This window comes from Apiospora phragmitis (assembly GCF_038363925.1).
Source record: "Apiospora phragmitis strain CBS 135458 chromosome Unknown utg000013l:1.0-2965645.0:1.0-2969333.0, whole genome shotgun sequence".
NCBI lineage: Eukaryota > Fungi > Ascomycota > Sordariomycetes > Amphisphaeriales > Apiosporaceae > Apiospora > Apiospora phragmitis.
This window is the reverse complement of record NW_027117413.1, coordinates 379,931-396,632: the sequence shown is the minus strand read 5'-3', so window position 1 is coordinate 396,632 and position 16,702 is coordinate 379,931. Positions and strand designations below refer to the sequence as shown.

The window sequence follows — 16,702 nt, the reverse complement described above, 5'->3', positions numbered from 1 at the left end:
TGCGACGCTCTCCAAACTTGCAGCATCGTGAGGTTTTTGTTGTTTCTGATACGCCTCAAGCAAGGCATTTCCCACGGCCTTTCGGCGGATGTTTTAGTGTGTCCGGTGGTGTCAACACCCGCGGAGCTTTTGGTGGCCTCGGTCTAAATTCTGTAGATTGTTAGGTACGTGTTTACTTTCCAGATAGATGTCTCGTGTCAATTGCATGTCAGAGCACTCTAAATTACCTACCTTACCTACACGCGGCTTGCGGAACCGGCTCTCAGAATGGCCCTTTTTTTGTTGTTGCCTTGACTTATTCTGTTGGAGCTGGTCGTACAGGACGAGAATGCTTTTTTCCCCCTTCCTAATTTAATCAGGGGTCTATCGAAGTCGGGACTCGGTAGTGCAACATTAACGGCTTTTCCCTCCCGCAGCCCAGGAATATTTGGATCAAGCGACTTCCTGGGGTGCGCTGGCCGACGATCGAGAGCGGCCTATGGATAAGTTTCTTTTACCGCCTCCTGCTCATGCCCCCAGGCCACCAACAATGAAGCTGCAAACCTAGCTGTCCCTTTTCTCAATTGGGAAGCCCGCTGATCTACGCGGATGGGGACCGAAACGAAGGTGGTCAATCAGGCGAGACTGCCCAGAGCCCTAGACCATTACCTGAGGCAATTGGGCTTCGCCTCGTGATAACATCATTGATGGAGAAACCATGCCAAAAGGGTTTCCCCAAGCCGTAATCCGGGGAAGCAACTTGGCATGGCGCTTCTAACTGTTCTGGGCCTCCCCCATACGGTTCATTAGGAGATCATTAGGAGATAGCTCTGGCGAAGAGATTTCATCCCCCAGTATTGGCATCCCCAGCATCCCCCGTATCCCCTGGCATCCACCTTCCCCGCGATTAAAGATTGATCCATGGAACTCAGCTCATATTAGTAAATTGCAATCCATCGTGGAGCAGCCAGCGCATTTAGATTCGCTAAGATTTGGTAAAATTTGGTAATAGTATAGTCCGCCATATTCCATGGGGAGCCACGGGTTCTGCCACGGGGAGATTTCCACTGCGGTCAGAGGCGGGTTGGAACTGTTTGCTACAGCGAAGTTGGGGCTGTTGGCGTCAAACCGAGTGGCCTCGTGGTCGCTAAGTGTCTGCTCACCCTTGCGATCATGTAAAATGGGGGTAATAGTTACCCCATCAGAACCACGGGCTACACGTCACGAGCATGGCAGGATATTACCACGAATTTGTGCAGAAGCGCAGAGGCCAGAGCAAATGTCGGAACTGGGCCCTCGGTAACACTACAGAGACCAGAAAACAAACGGGTCCGGGGTAGGGAAGTTGTCGATGCGGTTCTGGAGAGTTGGAGAGTTGAGGCTTCTTTTCTTCCCGTGTCGTCGTAATCCCAGCATCCAGCATGCATCGAGTTTGGGGTTCGGTTCGGCAGGTTCCAGGCGGATTAGCGTCGCAGGGGCTCAGGCTCAGGCTCAGGCCGCCTGGTTGGAGAGCATCAATTGATCTGGAAGTATTCTGTAGGTACGTACTAGCTAGAGGCTGCATGCTCAAAGCCCGCCAAGGTTTTCTGCGCAACCGTTATTCAGGGGGAAATCGTAAAAGAAAAGAAAAAAGAGATCAATTGTCAACAATGCCCTTGTACCTCGTGTATCTCGTGTGTCGTGCATCTCGATCGGCCTGGGTACGAGAAAACGGCCGCTGTTGCGTTGAGCACTGCCACCAACCTCAAGTTTAACATGGACAGTCTTGCGTTGCGTGTGTGAAAATATCTGCCAAGCCTAATTGCCGTAACCCGAACCCCCAAGAGAATGCATTGAAACTGGCTGTCGCATAGCACTGCTCCTGGTAAAACCAACATGAAGAATATCAGAACGGAACTTTGAGTGTAAAGTCAGATAGATCAGATGGTTCTAGAAAAATATCAGACAGAGTGCCGAAAGTGGCATACCAAGAACAGACGAAAGCATTGGGACGTTGCTTATTTGTCAATCGGACAAGTCAATGATGCAATTCTCGCGAGGGACATCAACCAGGGAGTGAGTGGCCCACAACGACAAAGTAAAGATTGTGATAATGCCTTTCGCCTGCGAGTCTACTGCATATCTACAGGCACACGGCACTTAACATCTTCACTCCTCCCTTCCGCTGCCTCGACTTCGTGGCGGGCATGCGTCGCGTCTGATGGCTCAATCGTTGCGCTTTTGCTTCTCCAGGAGTAGAGTTTTGCACGACAACTGTGTATCCGTTTCCCACGTCGCGAAATTGAGAGTTGGCTTCGGACGCATTCGAAGCCTGCGCTCTCGGCTGATAAGCTCATTCGAGTTTCGACAGCGTGAGCGTGAGTACGTAGAGGACGTGACGAATTGGTGCTTGGAGGTCCTACCACCGAGTTTTCCAGGTCGTGCCGACGGCGACGGCGACAGGCCTATCCGCCAACGAGAGAGAGAGACTCAGGGCACAGCTCAGCGATCTGCGCTATGTCTGATTAGTAGTCTGCAGCTGTAATCAACCAGTTGCATTCTGACCTTCGTGCACTCGGGACTATTTCACTGCAGGGCTTCCCTCGTCAGTACCACGGCTCGGGCGACTCTGCTGCAATCGCTGCAATGCATTGCATACATTGAACTGTGCATATAGTCACGTCAGATCTGGGGGTGCGCCCTAGCTAGGTCGCCCCAGCACTGATGCGCGCCGAGCAGAGTGTCCGCGACGGGGCCGGCTCATGCCCGGCTGAGGCCTGCTGTAGGAACCTGGCAGTCCGTCTCCCCGATTCGCGACTGCTTGTGTTGACCCCAGCTCTAACTTCTACCTCAGCGGCGGCTGGTGGCATCTCGGACTATGTAGTGCTGAGTGGGCTGCAGGCATGAGGTGCTTGATTGTCGCCTGTTCATGGCCGCTGTCGACGACTTTCTGTATCACACCCTGGACGGGTATCTCACCTGCCCAGAAGCACCAGACTCTGTTCCGAGAATATGGACTGCCGTAAGTATGCGGCAAGATTCCAGCTGCTTTCTACCCCTTTCAAGCCCCGGCAAACAGGGCCGGGTCATCACCGCAGCGGCTCTCTTCCCCGACAGGGCCATGCATTCCCGAAAGCTATACCTCTGACATCCCCTCTAGCTTGTTCCACAATTTCGCCAGCTCCGGGGGCAGGCCGCAATAGCCCGCCGGCTGTCCGACTGGGCCTCCCAGTCGGACATCCCTGTAGTAGCAAGACGTGAGTCCAGCTTTCGCAAGTGTGACGTTCCGGGCCAATATCGTTTCCGGTTCGACCTTCGAGAGCCGTATAAGCCACTGGTCCGGTGAGTAGTAGATATTGTCCTTGCCCTTGATCAAGTATCTCATCATTCTTGCCCCTATCACTGGTGACTCCCAAAGCTTGAATCAGTTCCGAAGTAGAATGTTCGTCTACGCCTTGCTCCAGTGCGATGTGGAGCAGCGTCCTTTGGTTTTTCGATTTCCAATCTCGGCCTGTATGGGGAGCCAGTAGTCGTACTACCTGCGTCAGCCGGTCCCTCCATCTCGACTCTTCATCAGCGATCTTGGTACGAGGCAAGGGCTTCGTGGCGCAGGCCAGTGCCAACGGGATGTAGAAGTCCCAGGTCTCATCCTCGTGATTTGCGTCGTCTTCGCGGAGGAATCACTCGACAATCTTTCGCAATGCCAGCTGCGCTGCCAGATGTAGGTTGCCGCTATTAGGGGCTTGTTCACAGCCCAACAAACGGTATGCATCGAGTTGCCGAGCAATATCGAAGCATCGCCTACGGCTACATAGTCCGCGTTATTAACGGTTTGCTTTTCTTCAGATGTTTCAGGTGGTATGGCCAGCCGTTCGAGGTTGGAGTGAAGGATCTTCTGGTTGATGATACAGTCTCGATCAGTTTCAAGCAACGCCTCCAGGACCGGAATTCTTGACTTGTCTAACAGGCAAAGGAAGGCTGCAGTGAGTTTCGTCTGTTCACTTGAGAATGTCCGAAGAGCTTTTATCAATGGGAACGTTGGTCTCGATAAAACTAGAGCATGTGGTCAAGCAACCAGCAACTTCGGGGTGTACGTACATGAGCTTGTCATTGCACGCAAGAGTGTTAGTATACAGACAGTATCCACCTTGGGTTGGGTAAAAGACAGGGCCCATTTGAGAGTTGTGCAGCGCTCGGATTTCCAGTCACCGTGCAGCTGGCATTTTGTCATGGCTTCCGAGGAAACACCATTGCTAAGTAATAGTTCCAGGAGACGGTGGCCTCGTGGAAATTTGCGTAAGCACTTGACTAGTATCGTATCACTGTCCTCGATGGCCGTCCGCGAGTGGCATTCCTTCAGGCAGATAGTCAGCCATTGAGTGATCTTGCTTTCGTTATCAAAACGATCCAAGAACACATTGATGACGGTGAACGGTTCTGCGCGCCAGCTAAGGGCTCGGAACTCGACTTCTGCTCCTGCTCGCGCGGCATCGACGAAGCAGAGAGCCTTGTCTTCGTTTGGGTCTGCCCCATGGACCAGTAGACTTACTTTTCACAATCAGGACATCCCGATCGTCGCTCAGTATATTGTCCGATAAAGCTTGCTATTTTGCTGGGCCGCTGATTGTCCACTTCAACAAGCGATGGTTCGCTTCGAGTTGCGATCGCTTGTTCGGGGAAGCCGTTTTCCGGACGACCTCGAAAGCCGTGGCTGCCATCGTGTCGCTCGTAATGTGGTCACTCAGCAACTTGACAACCTGGGGTGGCCCAAGCCGTACTGCCAGGCTGAACGGCGCAAAACCCCCCTAGTCTACAGCCGCGCCGTGGTCAAGTAGTAACTGTATCAGCTCCGTGTTGCCTTCGGTTGAACTCATAGACGACAAAGAAGCGATCAGGGCCTCGGAGGTGCCTTTTTTAGGTAGATCTCTCCCCAGAAGGATCTTGTAGTATTTTCGGAAGGCGATCATATTTATCGTCTGAGCAGCTCTGAATAGCATTCCCGCCACTTTTCGCTCTGGACTACTCTCAGCGACATGATGGCCCACGATGATAACATTAAGTCAAATGTCGTTCAGCACCTGACCATCCAAACTCGATCCATGCCTTTTGGCCAAGGAGCCATGCGTACTGCATCCTATGCTCGAACGGAGGCGGGGAAAGACAGGTTCGTGGTGAAGGCCTTCAAGAAATCAGGCATAAAGATTGCCCATCTGGCCGAGGACATGCGGATCCAGGCCTTGTGCAAGGCTTTCGCTCTCGAGTTCAACGCCTTGGTCGGGAAGAGGTACTCTATCGACTTTATGGTAACGGCAGCTCTCCAGGTCGAGTCCTCGTCCACCTACGCAAAGAGTGGATGCATCTCGCTCGAACCTTTCATCCAGGGGCTATGTCAAGTACAACAACAACCACCTGTACGTCAAAAACAAGAGACCCGATGATCCCTGCAATGAGGCTGCCCAGGCGTTCTCCCATTTCACCTATGAGCGCTTATAGGGCTATTTTCTCATCAACGACTTGCAGGGAGTCGGTGGCATCCTAACCGACCCTACTGTTCAGACGGCCGACTCAGAAAGGTTCAAACTGTCGGACAACAATTTAGTTGTGGAGTCCATGAAGATCTTTTCTGTACACGAATGCAACCCCTATGCAGAACGCTGGAGCTAAAGAACAGTCGCAACACGTTTTCCAGAGGCTCTCGGGCGTTCACAGAACCCGACCAGGGGTGGAGAGCACTGTCTATTGCTCCAACAAGCTGTGTCGCCGTATCCTAGACGTGGACAGTGCCGGGCGGTCAGAGAAGTTCCCAGGCCAGCAATGGTGAAAGTCATATTGGCCACCGCTTCGAATCTGGGCAGTGGCAACGTGCAAGCAACCGGGCCAAGAGCACGAATATAAAGTATCACGGTTCTTCCATGAGGCTCAGGGAGAGCCTGTTTCAGATAGATGCACCGATCACCTGGTTGTCGTTCTTTTCGCTCCTTTCTTTTGGACCGGATTGGTTTTCTTCGGGTCACGTAGTTCCTGCATGGCTCCGATATTCTCCAAAACTGCCGTGCTTTGGATAGTAGACGTCGAACTCTTCAGATTGTTATGGGTTTTCTTCATTGAAGCGGGTTTCATGTCGGAGAGCAACAGCGCATAAAGGCCACTTTCATTGTAGGAAAGTAATGGACTGGGCGGATAAAACGTGACGATTTGAGAAGAAACGCTTTCCCATGTGAGAGCTGATGCATTGCCCCGAGTGGTTGCTTCGTTTTTCTTGGGTGCTATCAGATCACAGAATCTTGGGGCGTAGCGGAATCTGTAGTTTGCTGCCTAGTAGGAAATTGCCAAGCTTTGTTGCTGCCTTGTCAGGTTGCCTAACACCTTGTGACTGGTTCACTCTCAGCCTTGAAGCGGGCGCAGCCTTGATTATGCCCTGCCGCCATAAGCACAACCAGCTATACTTATACTCCTCACTTCAACCTTCATGTCTGGAAATTCAGAGCGAGCTAGCTGTTCAATATCACCAATAGACTTACCAACAACATGTCCGCTGAACCTTGTCCGAAAAACTCGGACATCACAATCCTGCAATGGCCACAACAGCAGCCGGGGTCGGAGGCCATTGATTACACCCAGCCGGTATCGAGACGTCAAGTAAAGTCTCAGGAGTTACATGTAGATCCCGCTCGTGGCTCTCGCTGGTTCTGCCAGGATTCCTCTGTGTGTATATTGTGAGTCGGAGATCAATGCCTGCCTTTTCTCTTGCTGATCGAGCTAGGTTTGCGAGCGCCAGTAATTTGCGCGGCTGTGGGCGCTGTCGCCGTACGCTCCAACAGGCTTTCGGAATGCCTGACATATGGTGGACGGACCATTGCAAGAGCTCCAATGGATATTTCGGCTGCGAAGCAAAACGAGATACCGTTGGCCGAACGAGTATCGGTAGGCCCAGAATGAGCATCGAGTCGCGTACCGGTTCTGACACAAACTAGATACATGGGCGTATTTTGAGATGAAGCTGGTCGGCGAGAGCGCACAGTACGAATGGCTGAAAGTAAACATCTTCACTCATTGGGTGGCGTCATCAAATCAGGTATCCGTCCTCGTATTTGATGCCCATCCATCTTTGATTGAGAGCATCGCTGCCTCTTTTCCCCTTTGGAAATGGGGTGCAGCCGAGATCCTTTCTGGCCATATACCAAGTTAATGGGCGAGGTTGCGTGCCTGGAAGATAAAACAGTCATGGCGATCCGCAATCATGTCAGGGCGGTCGAAAAGGTTGCGCCACAGGAGAAACCGGAACCACCATATCGATTTTTGCACGATATTTCGCGCCATGCTGTGCACGTCACGGAAACGCTCGATGTAGCCGTCGAGACGATGGATGGTATGCTGTCGCAGCATGAGTCTGTCAAAGCCCAGGTGGCAGACGATGATGGCTGGCAGATGGTGCACGATCGCCTGTTGTTCTCACAGCAGTTGCTCAAGGGCCTGCGCTGGCGATCGAAGGCGAATGAGAAGAGGCTTCAGAATGAGATCCAGCTTGCGTTCCACATGGTGACGCAGTACGACTCCGGGGTGTCGGTGGCCATTGGCAAGGCTGCGAAGGAAGACAGCGCGGCCATGAAGACGATTTCCATGCTCACGCTGACCTTCCTGCCGCCAACCTTCATTTCCAGCATCTTCAGCATGTCATTCTTCAAGTTTGACACCGACACGAGCTGGGCCATGTCCCACAACTTCTGGATATACTGGGCCTGGGCTGTGCCGACGACTCTGCTTACATTGGCACTGTGGTACTACTGGCAGAAGCAGAGGGCTCCTGAGAGAAGCCAGGCAGCAAAAGGCCGAACAGGGGAAGGGCAAAGCTGGAGGACTTTTGGCGTTGAACAGTGCTAGCAGTCTGTGCCCCACCTGCTTGATTTAGCTTAAAGTGAGATTCAAACGATTTCAGCAGGCGGGGTTCCAACTTCATCTCACCACCCGCAGCTAGCCGAGACGTCACCATCTCCGATCCTAACATTCGGGCAATTGCTTATCTCGACTACCTCCCTTCTTACCTTATTTTCACTACCAGGTGTATATACATACGACTTGCTTGTACTTGTGCAATTTAGTCGCCTATTGCATTTAGTGTAACCATCCATATCCCTGTCCCGTCACTGACCAACGTCACTTTCCATGTCGCAGCCGCTCGATCTCTCGGCTCAAGCCGAGGTACTAGACAAGGACGATCATCTCCATTCTTTGAGGAGCGAGTTCGTCATACCTACCAAGGCCGATATCAAACGAGCAACATTAGCCACACAAGGTCAGTCTTCTTCAGCCTTATCACCTGCTTAAGCTGCGTCTCATCTTGTACGACTAACCGTCATCCTCAGATTCACATGCAACGTCTCCGCAAGAAGGCCAAGTGCCATGCACCTATCTCTGCGGCAACTCGCTGGGACTTCAGCCCAAGCGAACATCCACACGCATCAAGCAGTACCTTGACACATGGGGGACGCAGGGCGTCCAGGGTCATTTTAAGCCCCTGGACGATTCGCCGTTGCCTACCTGGTTACACGCGGATGAGAAAGGAGCACAATTAATGGCCCCGATCGTGGGGGCAGACGTTTCGGAGGTGGCCGTCATGCAAACGTTGACGGCCAATCTCCATCTCTTGATGACGGCCTTCTATAACCCGGACCCCAACGGCAGGCATAAGATCATCCTTGAGCGCAAGGCATTCCCGAGCGACCATGTACGTTGCCAATATGCCCCTGCCCCTTTTCGAGACTAACATCCACGTCTGCAGTTTGCGGTACTTAGCCAGATCCAACATCATGGCCTGTCACCGGAGACCTCCATGGTTACTGTCCAGTCTCCATCTTCTGAGGACAATGTCTTGACAACGGATGACATCACATCGTTGATATCAGAGCATGCCTCAGACACAGCTTTGATACTCCTCCCCGGTGTCCAGTACTATACCGGTCAGCTCCTCGATATCCCAACCATCACGGCCTTCGCTCGCGAGCGCGGTATCTTCATCATCTGGGATCTCGCCCATGCAGTCGGCAATGTGCCTCTGTCGCTGCACGATTGGGACGTAGACGCCGCAGCTTGGTGCACCTACAAGTACCTAAACGGCGGGCCTGGGTGCATTGGTGGAATGTTCATCAACTCTCGGAACAGTCTGGTGACAACTACGATCACCGACGACACACCCGAGCGTGGGTACGGGAAGCGGCTGTCTGGTTGGTGGGGAAACGATAAGGGCACACGGTTTGCCATGGAAACCAAATTCCATCCAGTGAAAGGGGCTGCCGGTTTCCAGCTCAGCAATCCCAGCATCCTCGACATCACCAGCTTGACTGCTTCCCTGGAGGTCTTCGAGCTCGCGGGAGGTGTGCCCGTTCTCCGAGAAAAGTCCATGAAACTTACGGCTTTCCTGCAGCATTGCCTGAGAGTCCATGTCCCAGGATGCTAGAAAGCTTTTCCGCATCATCACACCCCCTGAGCCGGAACGACGAGGCGCCCAGCTGAGCCTTTTGCTTGCAGATGGCTTGCTCTCGGTCGCTATGAAAGAGCTTGAGCGGGCTGGAGTCATGGTGGATGAGCGAGAGCCGGACGTCATCCGTGTTGCCCCCGCTCCCTTGTACAACACTTTCAGCGATTGTGTGGCATTTGTGCAAGCCTTTCAATCAGCACTATTAACAGCTAACAAAAGCAAGTCCGCTTAGATCCAATAGATTCAGAGACTATCTCGTTATAAATACTGGAGTTATTTATTTATTTCATGTAATGAGCGCTTCACCGGGTGCAATTGATGTTTATCACGGCAGGGACAGATGCACATGCTGGGATAACGCCCAACGGCTAGACAATTGGCTGGACGCCAGAAGGGGGGCAGGGTGGGATGCACGTCCTTGATAATAGTGATACGAACGCTTTGCCGTGAACGAAGCCTGCCGAACCCCGCTGGCAAGCTGAAGTTTGGGGTCAGACCACTGGACAGGGGCCCCAGTCCGAGTTCCGCCGCGGGGGCTGCTACTGCTCAGCACGCATGTCAGCATACGATACGGAGTAACGGTAGAGATGCACTGCTTCGGCCGAGTACTTTGCCACCCATGAACCTCCTTACCGGTCGACTCTACCTACTGCACCGCATGCTGCACCCGAAGATAAGGGACGGGGACATTCTCGGCTTGTACGACCACATCATGGATAGGCTGCCAGAGGTCTTGGCCACAAGCTCGAGTGACATTATCTTTACTCCTGTGCGCAGCGCCTCACGCAAAAATGCTGTCCTTATTTCTACAGGTCACCCTGGTGTGATGTTGATTGAGGCCTACTTACACCGACGATGGACAGCAATCCGAGCAGGCAAATGCATACATCCATTGGTCTCCGTCATGCATACATGTACGCGAGGTATGGCCAGTGGGCCATCTGGGTATATCAGTATTATATCCCGTAACAATAGCCGAATACTCTTGGGACTATTGGGTATCATATCGACAGTACTCCTTCGTAAAGCCCCCAAAGGAGTAAGCCGGTCAACAAAAAACCAAACTTAGGCTGAATGGAAAGAAGTGGTGTATGCGCCATGCTGGACTGTGGCCAATACAGATGCGGCACATCCTTCCATACCCCTCATTTGCTATCTGCAGCCTTGCTTACGATAGACACAGCCAGCTTCTTGTCTTCAGCCAGGCGTCAGCTTGGTTTTCTACTTATTTCCAACAGAAGGCGAGGCGTTTCAATCCATCAATACCCATGGATCGAAACGTGAACGTGGTTTCTAGACCTGCAATACCACAATATTTCTCGGCGCCCTCCGATACACGATGGCTATTCTCTAAATCACGGCGATGCAAGCAGAAGGCGGAGGATGGCCGATCACCACCGGCAGCAACAAGACACCGTCAAGCACCACTCCCCACAACAACGCACCATGTACCACCCGGCAGCACCTGCGAAACAGGGTGGATCGTCAATATCAACTTATGTTGCTCGAGTTCCATCTCCGCCGTCCGCCTGGCACCAGCCACGTGGCCATCAGGCGAACAGGCGCGACGTGGAAGCTCCGTTACCTGCCACAAGGTTAGCGATCGACCTGTGTCTCGCCAAACGCCTAATGATCCGGGCTCAACATATGCTCGAGTTCCATCGCCTGATTATCACATGCAGAATGGCCGTGGGAATCGGGATGCGACTCCTCAGAACACGACTCCCGATCAGAGGAGACCATGCACTGGATATCAACCCAATGTAACGGGGTTGCCAGTCCTCGTTACCCCCGAACAGGCAGAGCATCCAACAGAGCGTGGACGCCGCCACTCCTTGTCGCCCAGTAACCATGGGAGCAACTTGAGAGACTCATTTGTACATAGTGACCACTCCTCACCGTCTCCAACCGTCGATCTCAAACGATGGAACAGCGACAGCCGACCAAGGAACCTGAATCCTGAATGGCGTGCAAGTCAGACGGCCACGCTACTCAACACCATTGACACCATCCACAGTGGAATTCTCGGGGATCAACCTTACCACTACCGACCTCTTGAAGCAGGGCATATCCGCCTACTTGGGGTATACCCGGAAAGAAAACACCAGGTCAAGTGTGAGATCATCCACGTTTCTCTCGACCAGCTGCACCCCTACACAGCTATCTCCTATGCCTGGGGGGGGGGGGGCACCGGGCTCAAAGAAAGCATCCGCCTGTACCATGAGGAATCCCAATGCGATCTGCCAGTAGCTTCCAGTCTCTACGGCGCACTGGCAGCCCTGCATGACAAGCAGAAGTCCATCTGGGTTTGGGTAGATGCCCTGTGCATCGACCAGCAAAACCGAGATGAACGATCGCAGCAGGTCCGGCTGATGACCTCAATTTACTCCTTGGCGTCATCCGTCGCCACCTGGCTAGGCCCCGAGGCCGACGGCAGCAATGATGCTGTTCGCTTCCTCCAAGACATGGCCGATAAGGCAGACTCGCCCAGGGAGGTTTCCATGCTGATACGCTCGGGTCACAAGAGTGGCAGCCTTGCGGCCGTGGTCTCGCTGTTCGCGAGGAACTACTGGCAGAGATTTTGGATCATGCAGGAGGTCTTGAACGCACCAGACGACCCTATTGTCTACTGCGGCTCGACGAAAGTATCTTGGAAAGTGTACCGCAAAGCATCTGACGTGTTCCTGGCCCATCGGGCCGAGATCAACGAGGTGACCGAACGAAAGATGGACGAGTGGTCCAGGGTGCCGTACCAGTTCAGCACCTCGCAGGTACTTGTCTATGAGGGACCCAACAGCCTGCCAGGCTACAAACCTGACGAATCCCTCGGCGATGAGGCTCTGCTTCATGTTCTTCGCCTTTATCGACGAAAGCTCGCCTCGGATCCGAGAGACAAGCTCTATGGCATCCTGGGCATTCTCCCCCGAATCGATTAGCCAGGAGTTCCAGCCCAACTACGACAAATCAGTCAAATTCGTCTACTCGGACATTGTTGACACACTCATCAATATGACGGGCCGCCTCGACGTGATATGTGACGCCATTCATTTTCCGCTCTACACAGGAGCCCACAGCCTCCCGTCGTTTGTCCCGGACTGGTCGCACATTCTCCAGACTTCAGCCATGGGCCATAGGTTTAGGTTCTCCGCCTCTAAGAAGAGAAGGGCCGACACCCGGTTCACCGACCCGCACCTCAACAAGCTGCAGTTCAAGGGCATCTACCTGGAAATGGTTGAGAGACAGGGCGTGGCCGTCGGGACGCACTGCCGATCCAGCGACTGGCTCATGGCGTTCCTGCACTGGCGGGCGCTGGTGCTGCAATACGTCGAGCGAATAGCACCCGACGTGGCCGTCAGCATCCAGGACGAGTTCGCCGAGACCCTCTGCCTGGGCCAGACCCCGGGGTCGTGGACCAGCCGGCCCCGCCAGTGGCTCGAGGTTTGCTACCACGTGCTCGCGACGCTGCTGCGGGCGCGCCTGCCGCACCTCGCCCTCGACGCGGAGCTGCGCCGTCACGCCGAGGACGACGATGTCGCCATGAGGGTCGACCTGGGCCCGGGCGAGTCGCCGCGCCAGTTCCTCCAGACGCACTTTGGCAACCGCATGATGGGCCGCTGCTTCTTCCTCACCCGGCGCGGCCGCCTCGGCATGGGGACCGGGTACATGGCGCCCGGCGACATCATCGTAGTACCGCCCGGGTGCTCGACGCCGGTGCTGCTGCGGGCTGAGGGACCGCGCGGCGAGTACAGGTTCGTGGGGACGTGTATCTTCACCGTTATATGGATGGTCGGGCGATCGACATGTTGGATGCGGGAAAGCTGAAGTTGGCGGAATATGCTATACATTAATGATTATTATGAACTAAATCTAAACTAAATCTAAACTCCTTAATAATCCCGATTGAGTGCCATCGTTGAGCTTTATTATTTATAACCCATCACGCATTGGGGTACTTGAAATATTACCTCGTCGTGTCTCGTGGGCTATATGGATGCAGTGACTCTGCAGGGACGGGGAGTTAAGTTAGTTGGAAGGAAGTTTCTCTCGTATTCGGCTACGCCCGTAAGGGCCTATAAGAAGTCTGGAACTCATCTCCGGGTGTATTTAGATACCAGGTAATGTACCCATATATTCGTTCGGGGCAACAACAGTAGGTCACTGAGTGGAAGCCAGGGGTAGAAAAAAACAAACCCTCTGCCCAGCTCAGTCAACCTTCAGCACCAACTTTCCGAGCTTATCGCCATTCCATAGCCTATTGAATGCTTCTGGCGCAGAATCCATTCCGGTGACAACTTCCTCCTTGGTCTTGATCTTGCCTTCGCCAATCCACGCTAGAGGTGATGAGAGCCTCGTCAGCTTACTATAGGGTCGATACGGAGAAATGTTTCCAGGGATGTAGTGAACGTCATATATTAATTAAATCCAACACTAGTAATGCTCCTTTGGTATATAACTTGTTCGTCTGAGGACTTCCTGCTTAGATAGAACCATCCTGAATGCAACCACTGAGGACCCACTGCTCACCGGGTATAGTAGTGAGATCATAGTAGTTGGCTCTGCTTAACTTCTCTTTCAATTCCATACCGGGACTGATTCGGTATATACCTGGGCTTTTCCACGCTGTCTTTCATATATGCCTCACCAAGATCAACCCAACCTCAATCTCGATTCCCAACATCCGATTACGTGACACAACCAAGCCCCTTTTACCACAACCACGTCGTATTCAAGATGCAGTTCAAATTGGCCCTCGGTTTTATATAAACTCCTTTGTAAAAGGCGTCGTGGCCGTCGTTGCCAATCCCGTCGCCTATCATCATCATTGATTTCCGCTTCTTGTTCCTGCTGCGCCGCTTGCCCAGCCAGTAGAACCCGCCGGCAAGAGCGCCCACAAACGCCAGCAAGGCGTCAATTACCATCCATTCTGTATTAGATCCATGCCCTGTGCCTCACCGTCGTCGCCATGGTCAATGCAGCCTACGTCAACTCCTTCGGCGGCGAGGTCTGCAACATTTTCTTCCAGACAGTCAACATTCCCTTTGACAGTGCTGCAACATTCTGATCAGATTACCTTACAGGTCCAGATCAAGAGCGTCAAGGCTACGTGCTAGAGCCTCCTGTGTTAGGACACCATATGGGGTCTAGACCAGGTGGTCATTCCATTCCTTCAAGTTCGGTTTGATACTATCTCAGCCGCACAGGAAATGAAAGCAACTCGTTCTTGTGGCGGTACTTATTTGTTTAATCGTCACTCTTTTGGCTTAGTTTCTATAACGAGGCTACGCGCGTTTTCAAGATATATATACTTCAATGAATGGCCATGTCTAAATATTCTATCGAAATCGTAAATAATTTCTCCAATGTCGTGTTGTGCCACTAATTAATATAGCTTGTCTACTCTTAAATGTGGTAGAGCTCCCCTCACATGAAGCATCCCATGTTAACCGGGTTATATTTGTTTTATGACACTTTGGAGGTTGTCATCATCGTCTGACCCAGGCAATGATAGAAACAAATCCGAGTAGTCAGCATTGGGGTCCTGCGCAGAATTATGAAAAGACCTCTCGATTTGCTCGAATGGCTCCTGTCAGCGCACCACATGCTTAACGTAATAGCCGAAGAATAGTACCACTATAATATAAGCCAAAAATCACGGATGGGTCACCCCCTTTATTTGCAGAACCCATGTAAACTGACAGCAGTTAAGTGGGTTCCGTCTCGAGGATTCGCGAAGGAAGCTATCAGGAAGCAAGAGATCCTTGGTTTGATATGTGCTACTCCGCCGCTCCGATAGCTCTAGTTCCTGGCGAAGCAGAGGCACATGTTCACTATCCTCACAGAGCATAGTGATAGCCCGCCCAGGCAAGAGCCTACATAAAACGGATGAACTATGAACCTCATCAATTTGGAACGGATTGGACTGAGCATACCATAGGTAATTGATGAGCCGAGGCAAACTGCAATGTGACCATTTGCGGTATCAATCGGAGCGGAGATCGTTGCTTGTGAGTACGAGATACGCTGATGACAAACTGTGTATAGTCAAGCTATAGTCGTCTTGAATCAGCTCTTTTATAAATAACTCTCGGTATTTTAAGCTTACAAATTGCTCGCCAGCATAGGTCTGATGAGCTGCTATGGCTTGGGCCAGTGGAAATAGAGGAACTTCCCACGTTTCTGTCGACTGATTAGCACGTTGCGTGAGTCTGGTAAGAATGACTAGCTCACTTTCACACGGACTCGAGTCACGCAGGTACAGCTGCCGACCTCCTTCTACTCTTTGCTTGATTTTGGGCCTCAAAGGTTCAAGATTCTTCCGTAAATTGATTGGTTCCCAAAAGGGCAAAATGGCAGCCCAGGGCTGAGCCAGTGCAACCTGTTAGTTAGCCTGCCTTATCTGGAGTGGGCGGCTGTGAAACGGCACTGTCTCGTTTCCGACGGGTCGGGACTGGAGAGAAACCAAAGGCTCACTCTACCTCTTTCCCTCTTTTTTGCCTCGGTGTGTGCTTGAAACTGTCGGGTCCTAAGCATCGCTTTGTCGATTCAAGTTACGTTCCTTTTCTGCTTGTTCTTCCGAAACTGCGCCAACATGAGTTACCACCCTTTGCTCGACTCGATTGGTGTGCTTGCGCTCACCACTGCCACCGTCGGCTTTGTCCCCGCCGAATCGTCGTGGCGCGCCGCCCTCTTACCCGTGGTCGGGGCTCTGGCCTGGCATTGCCTCCTCAGCTGCCCGGTGTACATCGCCAAAAGCGTGTGGGCTTCCGCGGTCGGGGGATTCACGGTGTCTTCCTTTCTGCACTATTTGGATGTCGCCGTGCTGGGTGGATGGAGCTTCGAAACCCGTGGTCCCTTACGAGATTTAATCAAGGGAGAGATTGGGAGGCCACCCGGCGGTAGATTGAAAAACTCCGCATCTCGAGAGTCGGCTATGCGAGAATCGCCAGAGCCGCCGAGGCTAATAAAGCTGACGGAGCGTATCCAATTTGGCCTTGCTGTCTTCTTCTCGTGGCGTTTCGTCAACACTCCACACCAAGTCCGAAATCTGCCTCGGCTTGACGAGAAACTACGCACATCAAGAATACGCTTCTGTTCTCAGACCGCTTTGACAGTCGTGGTTTGTTATCTGCTATTGGACATCATGTCCTCGTCCTCCGATCCCGATGTTTCTGCCAAGTTCTTTACTTTGGATAAAGTCGGCCTGTTTTCTCGGCTTTCTGAGGTGTCTAGAAGAACTACTTGTGAGATTTGCCGCAGCGACCGGAGGTT

The 16,702-nt window shown here is 52.6% G+C and overlaps 5 protein-coding genes across 5 annotated transcripts; 4 read left to right on the top strand and 1 right to left on the bottom strand.

Annotated features, from left to right (window-relative positions):
- Positions 1 to 3,094: 3,094 nt before the first annotated feature.
- On the bottom strand, positions 3,095 to 3,346 carry PG994_013869 (uncharacterized protein; the record flags this gene model as incomplete). Its single annotated transcript, XM_066865278.1, has 1 exon — positions 3,095 to 3,346. One exon carries the CDS (start codon positions 3,344 to 3,346, stop codon positions 3,095 to 3,097), a length of 252 nt encoding a protein of 83 aa, XP_066708407.1.
- Positions 3,347 to 4,991: 1,645 nt separating this feature from the next.
- PG994_013868 (uncharacterized protein) lies at positions 4,992 to 5,622 on the top strand (the record flags this gene model as incomplete). The annotated part of the gene is made up of 2 exons (XM_066865277.1): positions 4,992 to 5,369; positions 5,452 to 5,622. The coding sequence occupies 2 exons, from the start codon at positions 4,992 to 4,994 to the stop codon at positions 5,620 to 5,622; spliced, it is 549 nt and encodes a 182-aa protein (XP_066708406.1).
- A 1,560-nt stretch (positions 5,623 to 7,182) lies between these two features.
- On the top strand, positions 7,183 to 7,839 carry PG994_013867 (uncharacterized protein; the record flags this gene model as incomplete). Its single annotated transcript, XM_066865276.1, has 1 exon — positions 7,183 to 7,839. One exon carries the CDS (start codon positions 7,183 to 7,185, stop codon positions 7,837 to 7,839), a length of 657 nt encoding a protein of 218 aa, XP_066708405.1.
- Positions 7,840 to 8,121: 282 nt separating this feature from the next.
- PG994_013866 (kynureninase) lies at positions 8,122 to 9,412 on the top strand (the record flags this gene model as incomplete). Its single annotated transcript, XM_066865275.1, has 3 exons — positions 8,122 to 8,251; positions 8,322 to 8,683; positions 8,738 to 9,412. The coding sequence occupies 3 exons, from the start codon at positions 8,122 to 8,124 to the stop codon at positions 9,410 to 9,412; spliced, it is 1,167 nt and encodes a 388-aa protein (XP_066708404.1).
- Positions 9,413 to 11,396: 1,984 nt separating this feature from the next.
- PG994_013865 (heterokaryon incompatibility protein-domain-containing protein) lies at positions 11,397 to 13,255 on the top strand (the record flags this gene model as incomplete). The annotated part of the gene is made up of 3 exons (XM_066865274.1): positions 11,397 to 11,407; positions 11,451 to 12,204; positions 12,239 to 13,255. 3 exons carry the CDS (start codon positions 11,397 to 11,399, stop codon positions 13,253 to 13,255), a joined length of 1,782 nt encoding a protein of 593 aa, XP_066708403.1.
- Between the last annotated feature and the right edge of the window lie 3,447 nt (positions 13,256 to 16,702).